Source organism: Podarcis filfolensis, assembly GCF_964270895.1.
Source record: "Podarcis filfolensis genome assembly, chromosome: 3".
Taxonomy (NCBI): Eukaryota; Metazoa; Chordata; class Lepidosauria; order Squamata; family Lacertidae; genus Podarcis; species Podarcis filfolensis.
The window spans coordinates 94,363,505-94,389,263 of NC_139606.1; the positions used below are offsets into that span (position 1 = coordinate 94,363,505).

The 25,759-nt window shown below is 39.4% G+C and overlaps 1 protein-coding gene and 1 long non-coding RNA gene across 8 annotated transcripts in view; both read left to right on the plus strand.

Moving 5' to 3' along the window:
• Nucleotides 1-25,759, plus strand: part of GPATCH2 (G-patch domain containing 2) — a 103,041-nt gene that overhangs the window by 10,492 nt on the left and 66,790 nt on the right. For all 7 annotated transcript variants that reach the window (XM_083605284.1, XM_083605286.1, XM_083605287.1 and 4 more), the window contains 3 exons: nt 1,166-1,227; nt 6,661-6,843; nt 7,571-7,650. In XM_083605284.1, the coding sequence (XP_083461410.1) occupies nt 1,166-1,227; nt 6,661-6,843; nt 7,571-7,650 (325 nt within the window). The remainder of the gene's footprint in view (nt 1-1,165; nt 1,228-6,660; nt 6,844-7,570; nt 7,651-25,759) is intronic.
• LOC310758900 lies at nt 16,000-16,354 on the plus strand. The gene is made up of 2 exons (XR_014546075.1): nt 16,000-16,066; nt 16,173-16,354. It is a non-coding gene; the product is annotated as an uncharacterized lncRNA (long non-coding RNA).

The following is a 25,759-nucleotide window of genomic DNA, read 5'->3' on the forward strand; positions in this document are numbered from 1 at the left end:
GATCTGGGTGATCGCCAAATTCCATATCTGGGATCCATTCAACTACAGAATCTCTGTCTTATCTAGATTCGGCTATAGGTTAACATCTGCTGCCTCAATTACACACACAAAGCAGAGAGTCAGTTCCACTGTTACAACATGGGTCATGTGATCCCATCGCCCTATGCTTAACAAGGAAAACTGTTGTATTTGCCTCCGTGAAGCTTTTAAATGCTCAAGGACAACCACAAATAGAGAACATTGCAGTGGTCAGTCCTCGAGGATTATGAAAGTGGCATGCGGTTAGTCCTTTTCTGCATATGAGTGAAGTCAGTAGACTGGAAGAAACCACGATTCATAGCTGCTCACAGCTGCCACCTAATTGCAAGTTGAAAATGTTTGAAAACTGCCTTCACAGCAAATTTTTACATGGCTTCTTCCATGATGCTCATACACATCTGTGCATAAACATTTTTTAACATGGATAGACAAGACGTTTGAATGACGCATATGAAACAGCTGTCAGCTGGAAGTTAACGGGAAGTTAACATTTCTTTTTGCCATTAGAATCCCATTGATCCCAGGGGCGGGGGGGGGGTCCTTCAGGGTGACATTTACTTTATTTTAATAGGTTGTTGTAGTGTAAACGTTTGTTCTTCCTCTAAATAATAGAATTCCGGTGAATCTCTTTATGCAGTGCATCTTTCAGAATATTTGTAAATGTTGAAAAAAAGTCTTGCCCCTTGTGTTTCATGTGTTGAAGAACAGATCAGAATGGTTTTGCCTGAGATCCCACCACCACCGCTTTTATTTTATTTTTTAACTGAGCAGCGGTATTTGGGATCAAGCTGAATTGCACAGCATAAGAAAGGGGCAGTGAGCATTTGATGGAAACAGATAATAAAATGCATCAATTGTGTCAGCACCTCATTGCAGTCACATCTGGCTTACTGTCAGGGTCCCATTAGATTCCTGTGGTTTTATGTGCCAAAAATAATGTTCTGTAGTTAATGGAACTGGGATATTTGCACTTTGATTTTTTTTATTATTAAAAAAAAACGTCTTATTTTCTTTTAGGTTTTGTGAAGGCTTAAGTTTCATCTGAGTGCAATCTTGTCTCTTTAAAATTTTATGACTGAGATATCAATTGCACTTTTGATCTGTTTCTTTCTCTCTGTTATTACAGTGAATCCAGCAGCCTGAGCAGTAGTGATGCTGGTTTGTTTACCAATGATGAGGGAAGACAAGGTACTGAAACAGTGCAATTTTTTTGTTTTTGAAATTGGATCAGATTCAGTTCTGTAAATCACTGAACGTTATTTCACAATTGGCTGGTTTATATCCCAGTATTTTTAATCTTCATGTAGGAAGTTTGGGGTTTAGTTCTTGCAGATTTTAAAAACGTAAAACTATTTATCAATTTAATAGTGCAATCTCTCCAATTTTAGACATTAATCCTGTGTATGAACTGTGATTTTCTTATCACATTTTGTGTAAAGCAAAAATGATTGTGGAGGCGTGACTTTTTTGAGGCATCTTATAACAATTGTTATGTCCTGCTTTCTTATTCTCTTCTATTAGGCACGTTGCTATGGTAGCATACACAGTTCAGGATAAGGGTTCAAATGCCTATATAAGGACATGATTGATCCTCTGTTATTGGGGATTGGTCCTAGGTGCACCACCATCACAGCTGCTGAAGCTGGTGCTACTGCACGTACAACTTTCAACTGTCATATGTGTCACCACTACATAAGGAGCTAGTGAGCCCCATGTATTTAGGGCTAGTCATTTTGACTGGTCAAAGAATTGTCAAACATTTTAAATCATGAATTCGTTAAAACTGTTGAGAGGGTGAAGTACGTTAATAATAATAATAAATGTGTTGATTAACTCTTCTGAAGTAAAATATTCCAATCAATTTGGGAGAGGTCATAACTTGGTCGTCATGCAGAAGGTTCCAGGTTCTATGCTCTCCATCTCTGGCTAAGAAACTCAGGTATCAGGAATCAGTTCCCCTTCATCAGAGTAGGCAGAATGAGGCTAGGTAGGCAACTTCATATGTTCAATTGTATGTCACCAATAGTCAAGAAATCAAGCTGTTCTTCGGGGCTTTTATTTGGACTCCCAAGTACAGGCCAAACAATTCCAAATAATTCCAAATTTTGCTCAAAGTGAAATTAAATTTTAAAAATGTATATAGTAATTATTTAACAAGCTGGTTTTTAAATATTGTCATTCAGCATAATGGGGTACCTTCCCCTAAATCAGGCATAGGCAAACTCAGCCCTCCAGATGTTTTGGACTACAACTCCCATCATCCCTGACCACTGGTCCTGTTAGCTAGGGATTATGGGAGTTGTAGTCCGAAAACATCTGGAGGGCCGAGTTTGCCTATGCCTGCCCTAAATGTACTCATGGTTTCGCAGACACATTGCAGAAGTAAGGAGCAGAGCCCTTATTCTTGCTTTTCCTGTTTGAAAATGTTATATTTCAACTGAAATTACTGACTGAATGAAGGGCATTCTTGGGTTCATGAGATATTTGACTGATCAGTTAGTGTCCCAATCCTAGCATGTATAGGGTGCCACTTGCACTGGCATAGGGTAAACCATTCTTTTTGCCACAATAAGGCAAAATGGTTAAACCTATTGTTTTCAGGAAGTTGATACAGTAGACCTTTTGAATGTTCTTGAAACGGAACACAGTAAACATTTGCATTGTTTCCTGTAATAAACATTCCATGCAAAATTCTTTCAGAATGTATAAAAAATATGATTTCATATCTTTGAAAAGTGTGATTTGGGGAATGAGCGACATTACATAAAAAACTGTTTCTGAACTACAGGCCTCATATAAATCTTGCATTCTATTTTTATAGAAGCATTTGGGAATTTGTTAGTCCAGTTTAAAAAGCCTTACTTAGCAGTTGAAATGCAGCAGCTCTCTTATTTCACACAACAGAATACAGGATATGTCCGCATCTTAAACTATTTATTTCCCATGGGCTAAAGGGCCAAATCCCAAGTGTGGTCTCCTTGATCTAGGAATACTGTGCTGAAGTAAGTAATTGGGATTTGTGTCTTTAGTTAGGGTCAGTGAAGATGTAGTATTGGTCAGTCTATTGAACTGTGGTTAAGAGACTGTGAGTTCCCTTTCTGATCCCCTCTTTTCCGTTCTTGAGTGTGAATGTTAACCACTATTTCCTCTTAACCCTTAATCATTAGAAAATGGAGTGTATCAGTTCAATTTTGGGGTCAGATGCTAGAAAGCTATGCAAATAAAGTAACTGGTGAAAACCATGACACCACTTGCAAGCAAAAAATAAATAAACCATGCCTTGATTGAGAACTTTCCTTTTCCAGCAAAACAATACAGTTGCACATAAGTCAGCTCTATGTTGCTTGGATGTAAAGTGTTTTTGGGTTATTCTCATCAGCACATTCAGCAAATACTTTTCTGTGAAAAGGAAAAAGTGATCATCTGAAGGTCCTTGATTGAAAATTGCTATTATGTCTTGCCACCTGTTGATTAGGATTCAGGCTGTTTGCTAACATTTGCATATGCAGTAGGGACCCAGTGTTTTGTGTTGTACTCAAAGTAGACCCATTGAAATCAATTGGCTTAAGTTAGTTAGTCCATTGATTTCATATGACTTGGTTGGATGCAACCTTTGGTGACCCCCAACGTTGAATTAGTAGTGTATACTGCATTAAGTGATAGCTATAGTTGTTTATTTAAATAAAAAAACAGATTTAGAAAACTCAGGTTCGTAAAGGCCTTCTATAAACTTCTAATATACAGGAAAGTGCGTAGTTTATTATGAACATAGTTAAATACTACATAATAAGTTTTGCTCAGAGTATACCCATTGAAATCAATGAACAAAGATAAGTTGCATACCACTCAGTTTGTTTTGTTGTTTGTGTTCCTTTTTTCACAAGAAATGGAAGGAGCAAGTTGTTGGCTAAACATCTATAGAACATGAAGAGTAATTAAAGAATTTAAACACCATTTTATGGGGTACTACAATCTGTAGCTTGTTATGTGTATGGCTTTCCAGTTTTCTGAATCAACCCAATAGAGAGAATTGCCTACCCACAGAGCAGTAGAAAGGAAAACATAATTTTGTTGCTATATGTAGTGCAGAATGGGGCTGAAACACCACATGGAAATTCATGCCTGTTCAAGGTTGAGTAATACCTAAAGCATAGTGGTGGAAGACAAAGGTTCTGTATTTCTACAGTGTTGTTGGGGTACATTTGATCCTCCCTCCCCCCCCCCCCCGGTTTACAGATGCTTAAACAGGGTTTGAATATCCCTAATGGGGAAACTTCCTGCTCTGCTCTTCTGTTACATATCTGGTTGACCAAGTGTACCCTTCTATCAGTAAATTCACTGTTTAACCTTCAATAGTACATGGAGGGGCAACGGATTTGGAGTGCTCCAAATCACACTGTTCCAGCCAGCCATTCCCTATGTTCTCCATTTCCCCACTTCTCTGTTTTTCTTGTGTCCCCCTCCCCCAACAGCAAGCAGGATTCGATCACAAGAGCTCTTTCCCCTATTGTGGTTTCTAGACTGCTTTGGACCCCTCCTCCTTTTAAAATCTTTTTTTATCTAAATGGTTTTCTTTCTTTTTGGTACTTCCACCCCAGCTGATACCTCCCTCTCATGTGTGTAAGGTGCTGTTTGTTCTACATAAGAAATAACACTTGGAGAATGAGTTTGCTGTTGGTGTATAGACTGTTGTACACTACTGTTCTCTCTTCTGGTGATTTGTTAAAGGCTAGGGTCATGGGAATCTTTACCTAGAATTAAGTCTGGAGGACTAAGTCTTGGAATCACTGCAGACAATCTCAAGGGCAAGGCTGGGTCAGACTAAGGTAAATACTACAGTTTAATTCTGACCTTTGCTCAGAATAGTATTGGGGCTTTGGGTTGCCATTGCTAGCATGTATTAGTCTTAGTCTAAACAGTACAGTATTCATTAGTATACTCTGTTGCTCTGAATTATCTACCTAACCGTCAAATTATTTGGATTACACTCCTTATTTGAAAGGCAGCGTGAACAATTTTCAAGCATGAGAATATTTCCAACTTATGAAACAATGCTATCAGCCGATTTCTGCTAATCATTCTTAAAAGTTTGTGTAATAAATACCTAGTTCAGCCTCCATCAAAATGGTGCCCTCCAGGTGTTTTGGACTACAGCCCCCATGAGGCCCAGCTGGTACCAGCTGAGGCAAATGGGAATTGTAGTCCAACACATCTGGAGAGCACCAGATGGGAAGGCTAGTCTAGTACCAACAATTTGCTGATTGCTGTGCCATCTCCTTTATTTGGTGCCTAAGTATTTAACAGTTCAAAACTGTTCATAATGCAGGACAATTCACCCTCAGCTTGCTTGACTTCCTTGAGATATCAAATGCAAGCACTGATATCTTTATCTATGTGAAACCTACCTTACACCATGGCTTAGATTTAAAGGAAGAGGATCAGAGTGCACCTGAATTACTGTTCTCTTCTCTTGGTGTGCTTGAGCAAAGCTTGTGGAGGTATCTTGCCTGGGCAGCTGCGTCTCTCCTCTTGTGTGCATCCTTCTCACATGTTGTGTGCATGTTTCCTTCCATCACCTAAGTTCACAGTCACAGTCACATATATATTTGTTTCCATTTGATTGATTTTCTCAAACGTTAATAAACATTTTTTTTTAAAAAAAGAGCGTCACAAGACTTTCAAGTTCTATAGGACATCCCTTTAATCACGATAGACAGGCTAACACTCCTTTCTATCACAGTGACCTGAGGACAACCTGTTGCCATCATCCAGGTAACTTAGCCACTCTACAGTAGGCTGCAGATCCATAATGTCTTTTCTGACATCACAAACGAGTTGTACTTCAGCAGCCATCATTCCTATACAGAAAGTAAAGCATGGCTCTGGATAAAATCAAAGTGACATGAGCATAGATGCATACAAGAGTTTCAGATGTTGATTTAGCAAAGTGCATAATTTTGTTTTACTTTTGATTTTTTTAGTTTCTAAGAGTCATTAAAATATCCCTGGACTCTTGATGTTTCCTGTGGTACTGTCATCTTTCATTTAAAAACAACTTTTTCAAAACTTATTTCTTAATGAACTTAATCAGATTAATTTGATTTGGTCACATCTGTTCATGATTGTTTCCCCCATTTATATACCATACAAATCATGAAATTAAGCTAATTATATACCATTATCAACTGCAAAGAACTGTTTTCACAGTTTTATTCTCTTTAATTCCCTGCAGGAGATTAAGGCTTGTTTTTGTTAGTGTTGGGAATGCAGTAACTTAAATGGATTTCCCTGCCGTTATCACCAAAAGATTAGCTAGTTTATTATTTTTCACATTTCTGAATTGGTTCTAAAACATTGCATTTTATACCCTTTTATTGGTGTCAGTACTTGTCATGCTAGTAAATGCCATGTTCTAAGCACTACAGTAACAACTATAGCAGGCTTCCTCAACCTCGGCCCTCCAGATGTTTTGAGACTACAATTCCCATCATCCCTGACCACTGAGGAAGCCTGAACTATAGCATAGCAATAAAGGAGTTCCTGATTCTCATTAGGATTGGGCTTCTTTGGATAATAAACCTCAATCTCTTTTTTCTTAATGTACGGTGTTTGTTATCACAGGTGACGATGAGCAGAGTGACTGGTTCCATGAAAGTGAACCTGGAGGTGCCTGTGGGATCACTGGGATCATTCCCTGGTGGGAAAAAGAAGACTCTGCAGAACTGGAAAAAGAGTTGCCTGATCCAGTCTTTGAAAGTATCTTAACAGGCAGTTTCCCTCTGATGTCCCACTCAGGCAAGAGAGGTCAGCAACGTTTTAAGTGATCAAATTATACATTTTGAAATTGTTACCCTTAAGAGATGACACTGGATCGTTAAGGGCACCAGGGGTTGTGGTCAGAATGTCTTACCTGTGTGTTTGTTTTTATGCACCCTAAAGCTTTAAAGATTAATTTCTAGCTGGAGGATTGTAATTGCTGGAAAAGTGGTGATTCCCGCTGAGTAGCTTCTTTGTAATTCTCAGGATAACTCACAAATGTATCGTTTTAAAGGCATTTTGGTGATCATAAAAATTATCTATGGCTGTATGCATGCTAGCTTTCCCAAGATTCGTAGGTGGTGCGAACTACATTGCTCATGTTCTGTCTCTGTTTTTCCTCATCATGGTGTTCCATAATAGTTTTGCAGATTTTGATGCTCTCCATAATGGGGGGAAACTAAAAACACTCCAAACAATACAATTAACAGTATGATCTTTTCGTATTTTGAAGTTACTTTTTTGTGTGTATCTGTTGGATGCCATCACTTGCATCCTGCCCTTTACTTGCAAAATACATACATTTTAATAAAATAAAAAATTGTAGTGACTTATTCAGTACTCTGTGAGTGTAAAGGATAGCAGGTGTAATACCAACAAACAGCCATTAAAATATCTCAGAAGAGAGGATCTTCATTTCTTGGATTCTCCCTTAACAATTGCAAATGTATTAGTGTTGTGCACGTTTAAGCTGAGCTGAAATTTTGTTTTGTAGATTTCCAGACAAGGTTTAGTCACCTTCATGGAATGCCAGCAAGGAACATCAAAAAGGCTGCTGGGAATCTGACCACAATGGTAGGCTGGTTCCCATCATTTACAATGAACTGCATTTCCTCAATAAATTGCAACATTTTAAAAATAACTACTGGTTGTGCATATGTGAAAATCATTTTCTTACAGGGTGCAAATCAAGGGGTGAGACTTCGTTCTTCTGCTGTTTTTAATAGTTGGGCTCTCCTTTCAGAACGGTATCAGTTTGTTGAACACAACTTGAAGGTCAAACTGACAGCATTAAGTATAGTCTCTGTGTTAAACTGATCTGCTTATCTTTTAATTCTGGAAACACTTCCTTAAATATTTTACCTCAAAGTCATTATTGATATAATATGTAGAAATTGGTTTAAGAAGTTTATACAGTGCCTGGATTACTAGATCAATAGATAAACTTAGAGCAACTTGATATCCTGTAGTGCCATTGTTAATAAAATAACTCTGTTGTACTGGGATCTGAGAATCCTTCTCAGAAGGTGGTAATGTAAGCCAGAAACAGAATACATGACATTTAACCTTACCACATTCATTTGAAATTTTAGGATATAACTAATACCTGATAATCCTGGATCTCTACCTGCTTGCTTGCTTAATAAATGTACAAATGTGTAAAAAAAGAAAAGAAGGGAACTATGGAAACCATTGTGGATAGCAGAGAGAAATCTTAAAATTCTTTGTTCAGAAATAGCAGTTCTAAGCTGAATAATCTGCTTTAAAACCTTGGCCTGTGAACTTTGCCTTTAGAGGTAATGAATCAGATGAATGGTATCTAGTTGCTGGTTTCAGATCTCCCAATTTTTGTTTTTGGTTCACTGCTTGCTTGAGCATATCTGGGATTTGTAGCCCATTTTCTAGGCTTATTGCAATCTCACTCTGGTATTTTATAGAAGCTATTACAACTGATAGGTTAACTTCATGGTATTGATGATACATGGCTTAACCATGCTAAAAACTGCCTTCCCCCTCTAAATTGTAAAAAGATGATTAAGTTTCAATTGATGGAGATATACTGTATCTCTGTGTGTACATATAATGAGAGTTGTTTTCTGGCGCAATATCTCAGTTGTTAGAAACCCCTGTGGATGTTATAAAATTGTGCTTTAGAGAGAGAAATATTTTGGTGTTAAACAATTCCCAGAAAGCTGGGTATGTTTGTGTTGCAAAATGCTTGTCGAAGACACCAGCCGTGGTGTCTTTTTGTTTTTTGCTTTTACTGCTGATTCGGTTTGTGAATGTAAATATTTTTGTGTTGGTGATGTGCTTTTATTATTCTCTCTGAAAAATTTGTAGAGAAAAGATTTACTTGACAGTGATCTTTATATCAAATACAGACTTTGCAGAGGAAAGCCAATCACATAGAATACTCTTCTTAGTGTGTGTGTGTAAATGTATTTGTTGCTTGATGTTACAAGTGTTTGGATTGCTGCAAATACAATGATTACCGTACTTTTCCATGTATAAGACTAGGGTTTTTTTTACTTTAAAATAAGGTTAAAAATCTGGGGTCGTCTTATACACGGATAGTGCATATGCCCATTTTCTAAATGTGGGGTCCCCAGAAGTAGGGGGCGTCTTATACACGGAAAAATACAGCATTTAGGAAAGATGAAATGGATACACCTATATTATTGGGCAATAATACACAACAGTATTGGGTACCATATTCCTGATTCACATGCAGCCTAATAGTCCATTCCCTCACCCACCTCCTTGCATTCACACATTTGCCTTGGCCTGTCAAGAGAGAACACATATGCTTATTTGTTATCAATGAGGAATTTTCAAAAGCAATCTCTAAATTGCTGAAATCCAATGACAAAAAAAGGAAGGGAAAAAATGGAATACCTATGACATCTGGTAATGCAGAACAAGAAGTAATTACTACTATTAGAATGTTACACTGAAAGCAAAAGTGCTTTTAGAGAGATTAATTTCCAGAGCAAAGGAGAATACTGCAAAAGCAACTCATTGAACAGAATTGGGATGATGACCTAATTCTTTCACTTTTAACGTAGATGAGTTTGTGATGTCTGTACAGGAACACTTGCTCAATACCTATGAAGGGAATAAAGGAGGGAAAGGACACACTTTCTGGTGAGGCATAATCTGAGTGCCATGCCAGGTTGCAAGATGTATATGCATTGCACATGCATTCTTGATTGTACAGTTCTGCCCAGCTTATGGTACCCATATTGCTTAATAAAATTGTACTCCCAGAGATATTTTAAACTATGTACAATAGGCTAACTGCAAGAAACTGGAAAAGCTGTGGCTGAATAATGATCATTTTGGTTTCTGATAGAGTTGGATGATTTGAATTGTAACAAAGCTGTTAGACATAAAATTATTGTTGTTGTTGTTGTTATTGCTGCTGCTACTACTACTAAGCAATACAGGGTAACTTGCAAAAATATCCACACAATTAAAACAAGATAAAATCTAGCATAAAAAAATATTTCACAGTAACTTTCAGACAGGAGCAGAAAATTTTAAATTGCAAAGCAATCCTGTGCCTGCTTACTCAAAACTAAGTCTCATTGATTTCAAGGGAACTTGCTCCTAGATGAGATGATACAGGATGGCAGCCTGGTACACTCACTTGCACATCCCGAAAAGCCACTTCTGTGGGTTGGGAAATGGCATGGTAAGTGTTGTGGAGGGGTGCAGCTGGAGGAGATTCCATGGCAATCAGATCTCCTACCTAGTATGAGGAAAAGTTAGACTGGTTCCTGTCAGGGATACTTGGGACTTGTAGTCCAAAAACCTTGGGCCTCCAGCTGCTTTGGACTACAACTTCCATCATCCCTAGCTAGCAGGGCCAGTGGTCAGGGATGATGGGAATTGTAGTCCAGAAACAGCTGAAGACCCAAGGTTGGGAAACCCTGCTGTAGATAACCTATCTCTGTCAATTCTGACTGCAGAACACCTAAAAATCTAAAGATCTGCTTTGGTTTGGCATCAAGACCCTTTCCTTAACTAAGCCACTGCTTTGGCTCTTGGTTTTCCTAGATGTATTATTTCCCAGGTTCTATCATTTATTTAAATGACTGTTATTCAACCTTTAGAGATACCAGATCCTTTGAAGGAGGCTTATAAGTAAAATTGAAATCAGAATAAGACAATATCAATGGAACAATTTATCAGAATCTTCCCCACTGAGTAGTTAGTTCCAGTTACCCCTGGGCAGAGGCGGATTTAGGGCAACGTGACTGGTTCCACCACACTGGGTACTGAGCCTAGGGGAAGCTGCAGGCGTCGCAACCATGATGTTATGAATTGAGCAGAATGGAAGGCAAGAGGTGACGAGGTATTTTGGTCTTACACAGGGCACTGCTGAAATCTGAAAGACTAAAGCCTGCCTCTGCCCCAGCAGTGGTCTAACTGGAGCAGACACTGATGAGGGTGTTCTTTACATTTCTCTTTCACCCCTTGTTCTTTCTCCATAGAACAATTTGGGAGAGTCCAACTGAAGCAGGCATCTGGTATTATATTTGCGACATTTCTCCACTGTCCCTGATGCCCTTTCCATATAATAATAATACCATTCAACTGTGGCATTAGTCTCATACATCAAGTAAAGGGGAAAATGTTAACAGTTATGCCCTGTTACGGCCTGTTAAGGCCTCCTTTCTGACCACTTCTCGGTTGCGGTGATGTGTGCAGGCACACATTGAATGTGCATAAAATTATTGTTGCCTATATATATCTTCCAGAAAGTGGTAGAAAACCGACTGTAATTAATATTTCTGGTCAAGCCGGTGTGATAAAGTCTGTTGTTGTTGTTGTTGTTGTTGTTGTTGTTGTTGTTGTTGTTGTTGTTATATAGTTCACAACATATAAATACAATATAAAGGTAAGAGGTAAAGGACTCCTAGATGGTTAAGTCGAGTCAAATTCAACTATGGGGTGCGGTGCTCATCTCAGCTTTCAGACTGAGGGAACCGGTGTTTGTCTGCAGACAACTTTTTTGGGTCATGTTGCCAGCATGAACACCATTGCAGAAGCCAGAGTACATGGAAACCCTGTTTACCTTCCCACCGCAGCGGTACCTATTTATTTACTTGCACTGGTATGCTTTCGAACTGCTAGGTTGGCAGGAGCTGGGACAGAGCAATGGGAGCTAACCCTGTTGCACAGATTCGAACCTCCGACCTTACGATCAGCAAGCCCAAAAGGCTTGGTGATTTAGACCACACACCACCCGTGTCCCTTAAATACATAATACATAATAAAAACAAGGACTTAAAAAAAACCAATAAACGGCCCGTCTCCTTCAACAAACATTTAGAAGGGGTGTAAGATATTAATCAGCCAAAGGCCTGGTTGAAGAGGAATGTTTTCGCCTGGCACCTAGAGGTATATAATGAACCTCCCTGGGGAGAGCATTCCACAAACACAGAGCCACAGTAGGAAAGGCCTGTTCTCCTGTTGCCAGAAGCGAAGGACACCCTAAGAAGGGCCTCAGATGGTGATCTCAGGGTCTGGGTAGACTCGTATGGAAAGAGGTATGGAAAAAGGTATGGTCCTTGAGGTATTGCAGTTCTGAGGTGTTTAAGGGTTTATAAGTCAAAATCAGCACTTTGAATTGGGCCTGGAAACTAATTAGCAGCCACTGCAGTCAGGCCAGGATTCGTGTAATATGCTCAAACCATCTTGTCCCAGTGAGCATCCTGGCCACCAAATTGTGCTCTAGCTGAAGTTTCCCAGCCATCTTCAGAAACAGCCCTAGGTATAACACATCACAGTAATCTAAGCTAGAGGTTACCAGAGCATCTGGTTAGGCTAACCCTATCCAGATAGGGGCACAGCTGAGCCACCAGCTCAGCTGATGGAATGTACTCCATGCCACTGAGACCACCTGAGCCTCAAGTTACAACAAAGGATCCAGAAGTACCTCCAATCTGCATACTCTTTCTTTTAAAGGGAGTGTAACCCCATCAAGAGCAGGCCACCTCCCATCCATCTGGTCTAGGGAACCGCCCACTAACTCTGCATTATCTGGACCGGGCATTCGTTTGTTGGCTTTCATGCAGTCCATTTCCGAGGCAAAGCAATGGTCCTGCACATCCACTGCCACACCTTGAGATGTAAAGGGAAAGTAGAGCTGTGTGTCGTCAGCACAGGGGATAAAATTGAACTCTGAGGAACTTCACACTGCACAGGTTCATTAGGAAGGACCTTTTTTGTAAGTTTGGATTTCTGTTTCAAAAACACCTCGTTCAGCCAAAGAAAAAGTGTTTGAAGAGTGGTTTGGATGGTGTATTGATCTATTTTTGAAGGGAGAAGTGGGGGGATTTCAGGAAATAAAGGTATCCCAACAGTAACTTCCTGTTTAAGAGATTATCAAGACTAGGACCAGACATTTCTGTTAGGAAGCCTCAGTTGCATGCTGTTGTATACAATGATCCATATGTTTACTTGCTGAACAGAGGATAGTTATCTCCTACTACTCCAGTAAACTTATGGGAGCAAGGAAAGTAACTCCAAAGTAAGTTAGAAATGTTTTCAAGGCTGATCATGCATGAACCTAGTACAGCAAGTCCATATGTGTATCCCTAAGTGAAATATGAAGTTTTTCACTCCCCTGTTTTGTCCATGAAGTGCATCTAGCAAGGTGTTCTTTATACAGAAGCCTGTTCCAGTAGCACAGGTAGTTGCTTCTCATTCACAATGTCTTTCTAATGTAAACTACTTGTGTCAGCTACACATTTTTAAAATTATACAATATTTTAATATTTACATTTTTATTCAACTTCATACATTTCTGGCCTATCGAGCTGCCAGTTCATAGATAACAGAACTGAATAGTTTGATTTTTGATCTATGCATTCTTTACTGTACAGATTTTACTGTACCTGATATCGACTATTGCTGAAACAGTACAATTTCTTTCTTTTCTTCCTTTCTTCTTTTCCTTTTTTTTAAAAAAAGAAAACCCTTTGGGTTTGATGGATTTGTACTCTTCAAAGGGAAACAAAACACTAAATATTTCTAATCCTGCATTATTTACCGCATGGGTGGTTAAAATGCTACTTTAAGTCTCATAAAATTTAGAGGAAGAAATCGGCCAACTGCAGCAGGAATTAGATTTAGGAAGAGAGGTACAGAGTCAAAATATTGCTACAGAATTAAATGTCAAAAATCTTCTTTAATAGTAGATATATAGTTCACAGTGTCTGGTTATGATTAATACATTTAATCTAAATCACTGAAAGTTGCTCTCTCCTTTTCCATAAAATACAATAGGACACAAATCAGTTTTACTGTAGATGGATAACAATTGGAAAATAATGCATCTTCCCGCCCAATAAATTGTCAGTTATACCTTTTAACTAAAATCAATTTATCTTTTGAAAATTTATTGCAATTTCTAATAATAAATCTTCTCAAATGTTTATTCATTTGCTGCTTGATACATTTGCGCCACTTTTGCTATGGTCTAATGTTTTTTTTCTTTTGATTCATTGTAAATTAGAAAATCTATTTTGAGTCAATTTTCTAGTTAAGAAGTCAAAATCTATAACCCAACCTTTTTCCTTTTTATGACCTTTACACATTTTAATACCCTTGAACTTTGTTGCAGTCCTATAAAATTTTGATCATAAACTGATTAAAAGACTTGTAACTTGTTGAAAAGGGATTAGCTAGTGAAGCAACTAGTTGAGAAACTTGTATCATAGATTTTGATTGCATAAGACTAATGAAAGAATTAAAGCAGGTGAATAAGTGTAGTCCTGAGTACACTTCAGTTTAATTGAACATATGCAAGGAGAAATATCCTATTTGCAAGCATCCCTTTGTCATCTTTTAAAACTTTGGCAGTGTTCAGACAGTCTTATAGCCCCTTTGTTCCTTCCTCTGTACAACCTGGCAAACAAACCAGTTTCCCCTTTTGTCCAAACTAGAAAACTGGTTAACTGCTTCAGAACAAGCCAGGATATTAAATTGTTATTTGAAGTTGGCTTAATATCGAAATTGGCTTGATAGTTCTGTGCATAGCCAAAGGCTTATCCAGACATAGCCAATAATTATTTCAAAGCATTTACAAATAACGTCGCATGCATGCATTGATATGCTCAGATACATTTTTCTATTATCTTTTTAAAAATTCATGCTTGATTTTCCAAGATGTCAATTATTTCCAGTATGACAAAACTGTTTCAAAAGTAGCAATGTAACCATTGCTTGTATAAAAATAATGAATCCTTCAGTAGTTTATCATATAATTGCTCAGATTATTTTTCTCTTTTCCCTCGTGATAAACTTTTCTGGAAAAATAAATGGGGGGAGCTCTATCTTTTTAATAATAAAAAAGCAAGGAAAACTGGCTATAAACCAAAAGACACCCTGCTTTTCTGCAAAACGGTATTTCCTTTCACTTCAGATCACTTTTCATACCTAGGACCTATAGGACTCCATATACAATTCAGTGCTTGTCTGTTTATTCCATGGGTAGGCAAACTAGGGCCCGGGGGCCAGATCCGGCCCAGTTGCCTTCTAAATCTGGCCCACGGACAGTCCAGGAATCAGCGTGTTTTTACATGAGTAGAATGTGTCCTTTTATTTAAAATGCATCTCTGGGTTATTTGTGGGCCATAGGAATTCGTTCATTTTTTCTCTCTTCAAAATATAGTCCAGCCCCCCACAAGGTCTGAGGGACAATGGACTGGCCCCCTGCTGAAAAAGTTTGCTGACCCCGCCATATTCGGATCTACTCTTACAACTGAAACGAGTCTTGGAAGTCTTGCTCATGTTAGTATATGCTGAGTTGTGGGGATAGACTGTTATTCATTATAGTACTTAATTGGTGCAAATCACTGTGTGCAGTCCTCAAAATAACCTTGGTATCATTGCATCTACATAAACAACTGAGTCTGAAAGGAGGGGATTGCACATAGCCATCCAGTGTATCTATAGCTTGGTTTTAGGAATTCAGAGGAATTAAATGACCAAGTGATTGTACAACATCAGACTACAGGTGGGAGATGCCTTACAAATAAGGTAGCATATCAGCAAGAGAGGTTTTTGTTCATCCCCTCTTCCTGCATACTTATTTTCTCCTTACAGGTTTGTGTCTGAAGTGGAGCATAGATTTGAAATCTCTTGTCAACTTCAACTCTTTGCACACATTGGCAGATCAGATCAGTATATACGGCAGAATTATGTAGCTACATCCTAAGGTAACGAGATGGGCCATATCACTTCAGAATAACTGATTTGCTATACTCTTTTTATTATTGCTAGATGTTGCAAAACAAACAAAAAACACCCCCTGCATACCTTTCCTCCAAATAGAAACCTAGCAGTTATCACTCAGTTCTCCCTTTGTTTTCAGTGTGGGTCAGCATTCAAAAATGTGATTACTCTCCCCCCAGTTGTCATCCAGTGTGTATAACCCAGTGTGCCATCTCAGAACTCTGACCACCAAATTCTACTGCAGGTGATAGTTCTGATAAGACTTGTAGATTCAGTGATTGGCATTCTGTATAATTATGGCCCATTATACAAATGTCATAATACCTAATCATGTTTTGTTTACACCATAGACGCCAGAATGTTGACAGACTTGGAGAATGTTAGAAAACACTTCAAAGACAACTGGGAAGAAAATAATGACTTAATAAATACAGTAGATCAAGACATGGCACATTAGTGAATCTGTTAAGTTGATAACATCTTGAGTGTTGAAATGATTGATTTCTGAGGTAAATAAATCATTTGCATGGAAGCATTAGAATTCATTAATTTCACTAATTACATAGTGAAGAAAGCATCTGTTTTCTTCACTAAAGAGCAGGCATTAATTACAGGTCTTACCTGTTCATCTAAAAATAGTGTCAATATGTTCAGTTTTCTCCCTTTAAATTGTTGATTTTTGTAGAAAGGCTTATGCCATTATGAAGTTGCCAAGACCTCATTAATAAAGCAATTTTAAATAAAATTATGTTCACCAAAAGAAAAAGAGAATATAGTAGTCTTTTGGTAGTGTCTCAAAAGATTTTTAGATTTAGAATACCCATCTTTTAATCCACAAAATCAGTCTCTTCATTGTTTTACAATTGTGTGTGGAAGAAATCTTAAATCCAGCAAGAAATATAAGGAAAGGTTCTGTTCTACAAAGACTCTTCCAGATTAATAGACCCAAAGGAGAATGTTAAAAGTATAACCCATGTAAGATAATGGAATGTTCATATTTTCAATTTGTGGCTGAATGTAAATTCCGTATTGTAGGCTTAGAAACCAAGAGTACTATTGGCAATCCCTTACTAGGTATTTTCAGTGAAAAATCAGAAGTGAGTTTGGGGGTAAAATTGCCAGCTTCTTAGTATTCCTGGGTAGTGCTTACAGATTCTGGTATATGAGTCAAATATGCTAGCAGCAAGGTGTGCTTATTGAGTTTTTGTGTCCTGACAGGTTGGATGTATCACATGGTTAGTTTACCAGCCATGTCACATGCTATTAGTTAGAATAAGTTGCTTAAAGCTGGTAAAGGCAAAAATATTTAGTTAGAATTACATTGAATTTTCAAAACTACAGTCTTTCAGTGTGAAGAACTTTTTAAAAAATAATATTGTTTTATTAAGTTTTCAATTTTACATTTCAAAATAAACATTCTACAAACTTTAAAGGAAGCATGAATAACTTTAGACCACCTTCAGGACTTTTTGCATGAACTTCCCTAAGGTGGTGGTATTTTCTTGCCTACAAGGATTCATGAAAGTACATATGAACCATTCGCATGTCCAGCTAGAACAGGCTTCCTCAGACTCGGCCCTCCAGATGTTTTTGGCCTACAACTCTCATGATCCCTAGCTAGCAGGACCAGTGGTCAAGGATGATGGAATTGTAGTTTCAAAACATCTGAAGGGCCGAGTTTGAGGAAGCCTGAGCTAGAGCATGTTAGTTATCCTATGTTTTATACTGGGAGCTGATACAGTGCTTTGGCTGAGTGTCAGGTATGAGCTCAGTTCAAATTTAATCTCAGCCACAAAGTCTCAGGGCTGGTTTTCCCTGCACTGCATGGGTGAAAAGCACCCATCAAAGCAGAGCTTTTTTTCAGCCGGAACCACACAGAACTTAATTCCAGCACCTCTCAGGTGGGCACCGTTGCCATTATAAGAGAACAAACAAAGCTTTCATGGTGCGTTCCGGCAGCTCTTTTTCTAGAAAAACAACACTGCATCAAAGCACTGAACTCGTGCTCCCCCCGCAAAAGAATACTGCCATGGTTCTAGAAGGACTTCTGTTGCATTCATTTACAAGATGAAAACATCATGTGCAAGTCAGGTATCCTTACAACCAACAATGGTTAGTTAAACATGGTTTGCTTTCCACTTACTCCAGAAATTTATAGCTACTGGAAATGAGTATTTGCTGTCTTGAAATGAATAGGTAAACTCTTGATCTCCGCAGAAATGTAAAAATAATGGTTGAGGATGAGGTATTTCTGTGCCTTGCTTTATTCTGCTTTGCTGGAGGAACTGGAAGTGGCCAACTCTTCTGTAGATCTGCATGTAGCCCAGAGGTGTCAAACGGCCTTGACTTTCACAAAACAGATTACTCTAGTAGAGTGCCAGAACCAGTTTGCTGTTCAGCTAAGTTAATCAAGTCAGACAAAAGCCCAAGCACAGTACCAGCTCAGAGAAACTCTGTTGGCACCAGCCTAATTAAAGATAAACTCCTAAAGCATTCATTTATTTCCCTAGCAAAATGTTCAAACCGGTAAAGTACCCACAGCTGGGGAGAGGAGGGACTTCATGACCTCACTTAACCTCCCTAGTATATCTGAGAGGATTCGTCTTGGCAGGTCCATCTCGGAGGAAGAGATCATTGAAGCCTTTAATGGTATGTCTCTTGGCAAAACGCCTGGCACAGATTCACTTGGAGCCGATTCTTTAAAGCTTTTTTATGCACCCCTTAGCACAGAGGTCTTTTAAGTAACTAATTTTCAGGAAATGATATGTTTCTTGTCTGGGTTATCTGATCTTTATCCTTTTTGAGAACTGTGAGGATCCACTGCTTGGTGTAGGCTTACCATCCTTAACTTTACCTGAATAGTTAAAAAAAAAATCAAACTTTAAATAACACACTGACAGTGTTCACACACAGGGGTGCCAACTTGAATAAGAAATTGTATGGGCCCAGGTCAGTCCCTCCCTGCATAATCAATCACGTGACACAGTGCACACAAACACATACACACCATTTGAATGGCAATGCCTATCAACTTTGCGGGAGGTGGCCCCCTCAAATATTTTATTGTGGGGGCCGAAATCCCCACAGTCCCTAGGAGTTGGTTCCTATGTTCACACATAGTTAACCCTTGGCTTAACTAAACCACAGTGTGCCTGAGCTGTTTACCTGCTTGTGCAACGGTAGGATCAAAGTAGGAATTCTCAGACACAGTTTGTGCATGATAAGGTACGATAAGCCGAAGTTTATGGCTATGCATTACATGGGAATGCAGCCTTTAAATGCTTTCACAGTGAAAGTTTGCCAGCTAGTAGATGTCGATCAGTTGGCTCTTGAATGCTTCTACTTGTTCCTGGTACAGAGTCACATGGTGGATGGCTTCCAGTTATCTTGGGATACTTTCTTGTGGCTGTTCATGCCTTCCTGTCCTCTCCCCCAATGATCAATGCCAGTAAGATACCACTAAATGAGATCATTCTGAGCTTCAGTATGTTGGTGGCATTTCACTCTGCTCTACTTCTTTTGACATTGGCAGTTTCTACCCCAAATATTGTGCTATGTGCCAAGTCGAAATTAAATCCAGAAAAGATTAAGGTACCTGTGTGTGATGCTGTGATAATGTCTCCCACGATTGCCTGATCTGGCAGACTCTTCTTACTTACTTAGGGAAGTGCTGCTTGTTCTGCATCTATAAAAATCACTTCTCCTGGAAGTTCACAAGGAGTTGGACAAAATTAGGATACTGTAGTGCCTTTTCTGTGTTTTGACACGCCTTTAGCCGCTTTGAGACTCCTTCGGGTAGTGATAAAGCGGGATATCAAATCCAAACTCTTCTTCTTCTTCTTCTTCTTCTTCTTTGATGGGTGGCACTGACACTGTGAGCCATTAGCAGGGATCATAGAATCACAGAATTGTAGAGTTGGGAGGGAGTTGTTTGTTAATTTGTACAGCACTTCACACACTTTGTTGTTGTTGTTTAGTCATTTAGTCGTGTCCGACTCTTCGTGACCCCATGGACCAGAGCTCGCCAGGCACTCCTGTCTTCCACTGCCTCCCGCAGCTTGGTCAGACTCATGTTTGTAGCTTCGAGAACACTGTCCAACCATCTCATCCTCTGTCGTCCCCTTCTCCTTGTGCCCTCAATCTTTCCCAACATCAGGGTCTTTTCCAGGGAGTCTTCTCTTCTCATGAGGTGGCCAAAGTATTGGGGCCTCAGCTTCAGGATCTGTCCTTCCAGTGAGCACTGAGGGCTGATTTCATTAAGAATGGATAGGTTTGGTCTTCTTGCAGTCCATGGAACTCTCAAGAGTCTCCTCCAGCACCATAATTCAAAAGCATCAATTCTTCAGCGATCAGCCTTCTTTATGGTCCAGCTCTCACTTCCATACATCACTACTGGGAAAACCATAGCTTTAACAATATGGATCTTTGTCGGCAAGGTGATGTCTCTGCTTTTTAAGATGCTGTCACACACTTTAGTAGCTTATTAAATAGTTATTGCTTACAAATTATTTTAAAAAGTGGTATTAGGAGGGGGCATAGTTTCACATATAGATCCATATAGGTTCTAGGTTCAGCCTCTGGCATCTCAGTTAAAATAGATCAGGTAGGAGATAATAGGAAATACTTTTTCTTTAAATCCTGGGGAGCCATTGCTAGTCAGAATATACAGTACTGGACATCAGACTTGGTACAAAAGGTAGCTTCCTGTGTACACAGACACTGTGACTTTAATTGTTGCTTATTCCAAGCAGCTTACATTGGGTGGGTTATATAATTTTAAATAAATATATTGGGAAGAGGTAGAGTAATTAATGTCTCTTAGTCATGCTTGGAAAAGGCCCATTGATTTCAGTGGGTTCTGCTCTTGAGTCTGATATTGCCTTGTTCTGTCAGGCTTTCCTGCTTAAATTTCTTCACTTTCATTTTACTAGATTTTTTTTATTCTAAATCGAAAAAATATTCTGAACATATACAATAAGTTGATTTGGCAGAAGTTGCAAAATGCCATACAAAAGTTAAAGAATTACAAAGTATACATAGGTAAAATAACCTTGGTATACCAGTTCAACCCAAGCTGTAGTCTTGGGCCATTAACCTCTGGGATTTAAGCATCCTAACTCCCTGCAGAAGTGCACCTTCCCTCTCTTTACAGCAGCTACACAATGCAACCCACTTATAGCTGTGTTCAGGGGGAGTAGGGAGATCATAGGGTTTAAATTCGCAGTGTGAGGTACGCATCCCAGACTTCTGTGGTATCTTGATATTAAATCCCAAGAAGCATACAGTTTGGATGATTTGTATGTGCTAAGTGAATAGATTTACTGCTATAGTTTGAGCATTTTTAAATTAAAATATATCACTCATTCTGAATGTATTGATTTACACATCTTTGTGTCAATATTAAGTCGAGTGACTTTCCCAATAAGTTAAAAAGATCTGGCAAGGCAGGTTACATTGAGTGGATTGCTTTAAATTTATATTTGTGTCTGTACTAAACATTTTCACTTTTCTGCCCTTTATTCTTAATCAGTGTTAGAGTTTTGAAATGTCTGCTAATCCAAACCCAGATGAAGGCCTTTTCAGTAATGAAAATATTGCCTTGTCAAGTAACTGATTGTAGATCTTAGCCAGTTTAAATATTCATAATTCCAGTTGAGAAATGTAAGGGAGCTTACTGGGTCACAGTTTTTTTCTGACCTAGATGGAATTATAATCTTTGAAGAGTAGATAAATTACTCAAGTGAATTGTGCAGATTGCACATTGCTTTTAAATTTTGAATTCTTCAGTTAAAACTCAGAACCTGCTTTTTTGCGCAATTCACTATCAATTTAACCACTTTTTTAAAAACAACTTTTCCTCTCCTTCCTTCCTTCTCTATACACCAGTGGACTTTTTTAATTTTATGGATGATAAGCTTTTTAGCTTGTTATCCTTTTTATTTTGTCAACGATATAAAAAACACAATTTTCATTTGGAGTAAAAACACTCTGCTTGGGATTGCAACCTGGCTATAAGTGGAAGCCAAATCCCAAGACACCAGGAGGAGACAGGTTATTCTGCTGCATTTCTGTATTGGATACAGCCTGGAGGTGGCAATGGATCGGATTTGGGCAAACGAACAGAAACTTAATCCATAGAAGACACAAGTGCTCCTGGACAGTAGATGTGATTTGGAGATGGGTTGACACTCTCTTTGAAAATTTGAAGTTCTTCAGACATAGCCTTGACCTTTATTACCCCATGACTGCTGTAACCAGGAGTGACTTTGGCAAGTTGAGGGTGGTACACCAACGACACCCATTTCTGGAGACAGCACATTTGGCCAAGGTGACACCACTGAGAGGGCCTTTTCAGTGGTCATGCCCAGGCCTTGGAACTTCTGAGGAACAGCCTCTTGCCACCATCTTTAATGGCCTTCCATAAGGTGGCAAAAGCATTCTTCCTAGGAAAGCTTTTAGGATATGCATGGTTTTAACCTCTTGCACTCCTTGTGATTGTGCTTTAACCTACATTGGTTCAGAATTGTTTTAATGGTGCTTGGCTTTCATTCCACTGTTGTTGTTTTTAGATTTTTGGAATTTTAATTGTCGTTAGCCCCCTTGAGGGCTTTTTTTAAACGCCTTGGGTTTGATCCTTTTTTAAAGGAAAGGCGAATGAATATGACTATGTCATTTAATGTGTTTGCATACAGAAGGCCCATCCATGATGGTAACTCAGGCATAAACAGGTGGTGGCCTTATTTGAAGATGGGAGGTTCTTACTCTTGTTTTTCATTCTGCTTCTGCTGTGTTTTTACTGCTCGGTTTTAATACCATATAACAATATTGTAAGGCACCCTGGAACCGATAACAAGAAGCATGTGCTATAAATTTATGAATACATATCCGAGGACCACCATATGTGTGTGTGTGCACGCATTTAGTGTTATAACCAAACTATTATAACTTCTGCCACTCTCAGTGTACAGACTGATTTGTAGTCTTTGTACAAGAAGTTTTGTTCATGTGAAAATTATTCTCAAAATACAATTGTATCAAATGTTTAAGTTGTAGTGGCCTGCAGTTTCCCTTGGCTAATCAAGAGTGTGTGTAGTATGAAGCAAACATTGTTGCTGTTCTCTCACCCTTAAAAGTCACACGACAGCACTCTTGGTTAGCCAAGTGAGGCCGGTGAGTGTCTATTAATACATAAAGTAAATATGAAATTTGCCTAGGTTCTCAAGATAAAAAATAGGTTCTATAACACACTAGATAATGTTAATCAGAGTAGGCTATAATAAGTCACGAGAACATAAGATCTCTTTTAGTCCTGTAATGCTTCAATATATCAAACCAATGCAAGGAAAAAATATGGGTGAGGGGTAGGGAAATGTATTGAGCAAGTTTCAGTTTGCATTTTGAATACCTTTGAAAGGAAGCGCTGAAACATGATTGGCTCTGGAATAAATTTCTTTTTTGGCAGTGCTTACCAGTGCAGTAGCTCATCTGAGGATTCATTAAGCTTTTAATTGTGCTAGTAGTTCATTATAGAAAACATTGTGGGAATGAGTATAAAGTTTGTAGAAGTCTCTCATCACTTACACCATCGTAATCTTGTTTCAACCAATGGGAATACCTCTGGCTAAATGGCATGCTACAATCCTAATAACCCCCCCCCCCTTCCCAAAATTACATTGTGTTTTATTACTTTATGAAAGTGCCAAAAGAGAGACTTTATACTAGGGACAGCAAGCTGTATTTCTGAAAGTTTTCTCTTCCCACTTCAGGATCTTGAATAGAACATTAATTTCCATTAATGAGGATCATAAAATTGATCCTCTATTTTTGTCCCTTACATGTCAGTCGGGTTTTAATAACAGTAGCTATCTCTAGAAGGGTGTATGTCATTATTATGTTTCTTAATTCCCAAAGAAACTAATGATGTAAGTCTTCGATTCGACTTACTGAAATTTCTGTGAAGATGTGACCAGAAGTTAACAGTGGCTTGGTTTGGATTCTCAGCTTCCAGTGGTGCCACATACCCTCCACTCAGGCACACCTGTATCACTGTACACACAGTGCGCAAGATAATGACACAGTGCTCCCACCGCTTGCGGTCCAGTGGCACAGACAGCAGCAACCCAGGAGTACTGCCAGTCTCTGGGAACCCTATAGGGTCATCCTGGAAAAAAAGTGACAAGTGGGGTGCCGCAGGGTTCTGTCCTGGGCTTGTTGTTTAACATCTTTATAAATGACTTGGATGAAGGAATTGAGGGAATGCTTTAAGTTGCAAGAAAAGATATGGTGCTTTAGCTGAGATTTCTGCATTGAAGTGGGTTGGACTAGATGACCCTTGGGATCCCTTCCAACTCTAAGATTCTGTGATATTATATACATCTTAATTACACTAGTCTCTAAGGCACATACAATAAACTCAATACAATGTGAATAAGAATCAGTTAACATGATAAAGTTGGGGGGGGGGTATGATTGAGAAGAAAGAGTTTGAGCTCCACCACAGGGAAGGAAGAAACATACCCCCACTAGCCTTTTGCATACCAGGGGGAGGGGGAAGTCATGTCAGTGCACAATACAGGGGAGCTTTCCACACAGTAAACACACCACAGAACAACCCCCTTAGCTCTAGTCACAGCAGCAGCCACCAGCCATCAGGCAGACCATGAGTATTTGTCTGCCTCCACTCTGAGGACCATTGGGACACGGGTGGCGCTGTGGGTTAAACCACAGAGCCTAGGGCTTGCCGATCAGAAGGTCGGCAGTTCGAATCCCTGCGATGGGGTGAGCTCCCGTTGTTTGGTCCCAGCTGCTGCCAACCTAGCAGTTCGAAAGCACTTCAAAGTGCAAGTAGATAAATAGGTACCACTCCGGCGGGAAGGTAAATGGTGTTTTTGTGCGCTGCTCTGGTTCTCCAGAAGCAGCTTAGTCATGCTGGCCACATGACCCGGAAGCTGTCTGTGATCAAACGCTGGCTCCCTCGGCCAGTAAAGCGAGATGAGCGCCGCAACCCCAGAGTCATCTCCGACTGGACCTAATGGTCAGGGGTCCCTTTACCTTTTACTCTGAGGACCCAGTAGATGCCAGGAGCACAGGGTCTGCAGGAAGACCTCCAGTCTGGTAGAACCATGTATGTTTGAACAGTTGGAGGTCCCCTGGTTCAATGCAAATACACACTGGGAAAGGGGAAAGGGAATCCCCGCACTCAGGAACACTTCAGCCATTTGGGAGGAAGAGTGATGGGGTTTCTAGAAAAGCTTCGTTTGCCCTAGAGTGATCTAATTTAGCTTAGGTTTAAGCTCGGCTAAAAACCTAGAAATTATCGCGTCTTCCTAGTGTTTCTTCAGTGCCCTAGTGGAAGTTCGCAGCACATGGGGAAGTTCTGCTGGCACATGGGGTTCTCCCTGCTCTACTTCTGTGCCATCATATTGGCGATGGAGTATCAGGAGAACCCCCAGAACAGTGCATGGAGGAAGGAGAGAGGAGCTGTTCTGTCTGACAAGCTGAAATGGAAAACTGTCTGTGGAAAAATGAACACTGGGAAAGTTTCTGCCCGACGTTGTTGAGAGAGGCATTGGATTGACCAATAGCCCAACTCCTGCATGAGACACACAGACCTCCTGGTTCACCGCCTCTCCTTGGCATCATATCTGACCACCACCCAAACTGTGTTGCCTGGTAGGCCAGCCCTACTGAGTGGCTTCTCAGTAAGCATAAATGCCCCTTCCACTCCCGACTACTTGCAACCATATCCCACATATTTATATCAGTGTATTTAAAGTGGGAAAAGCAAAGTGGAGGTTTGTCATTGACTATGTGATGAATCTACTCTTGGCCTTGTTGTAGGACATCATATGACGTTTGTGGCAGATTTGGTACGTTGTGAAGCAAATGAGATTTGGGGCAGACAAATCCAGTTAAGGGAGCTGGGTATGTTTAGCCT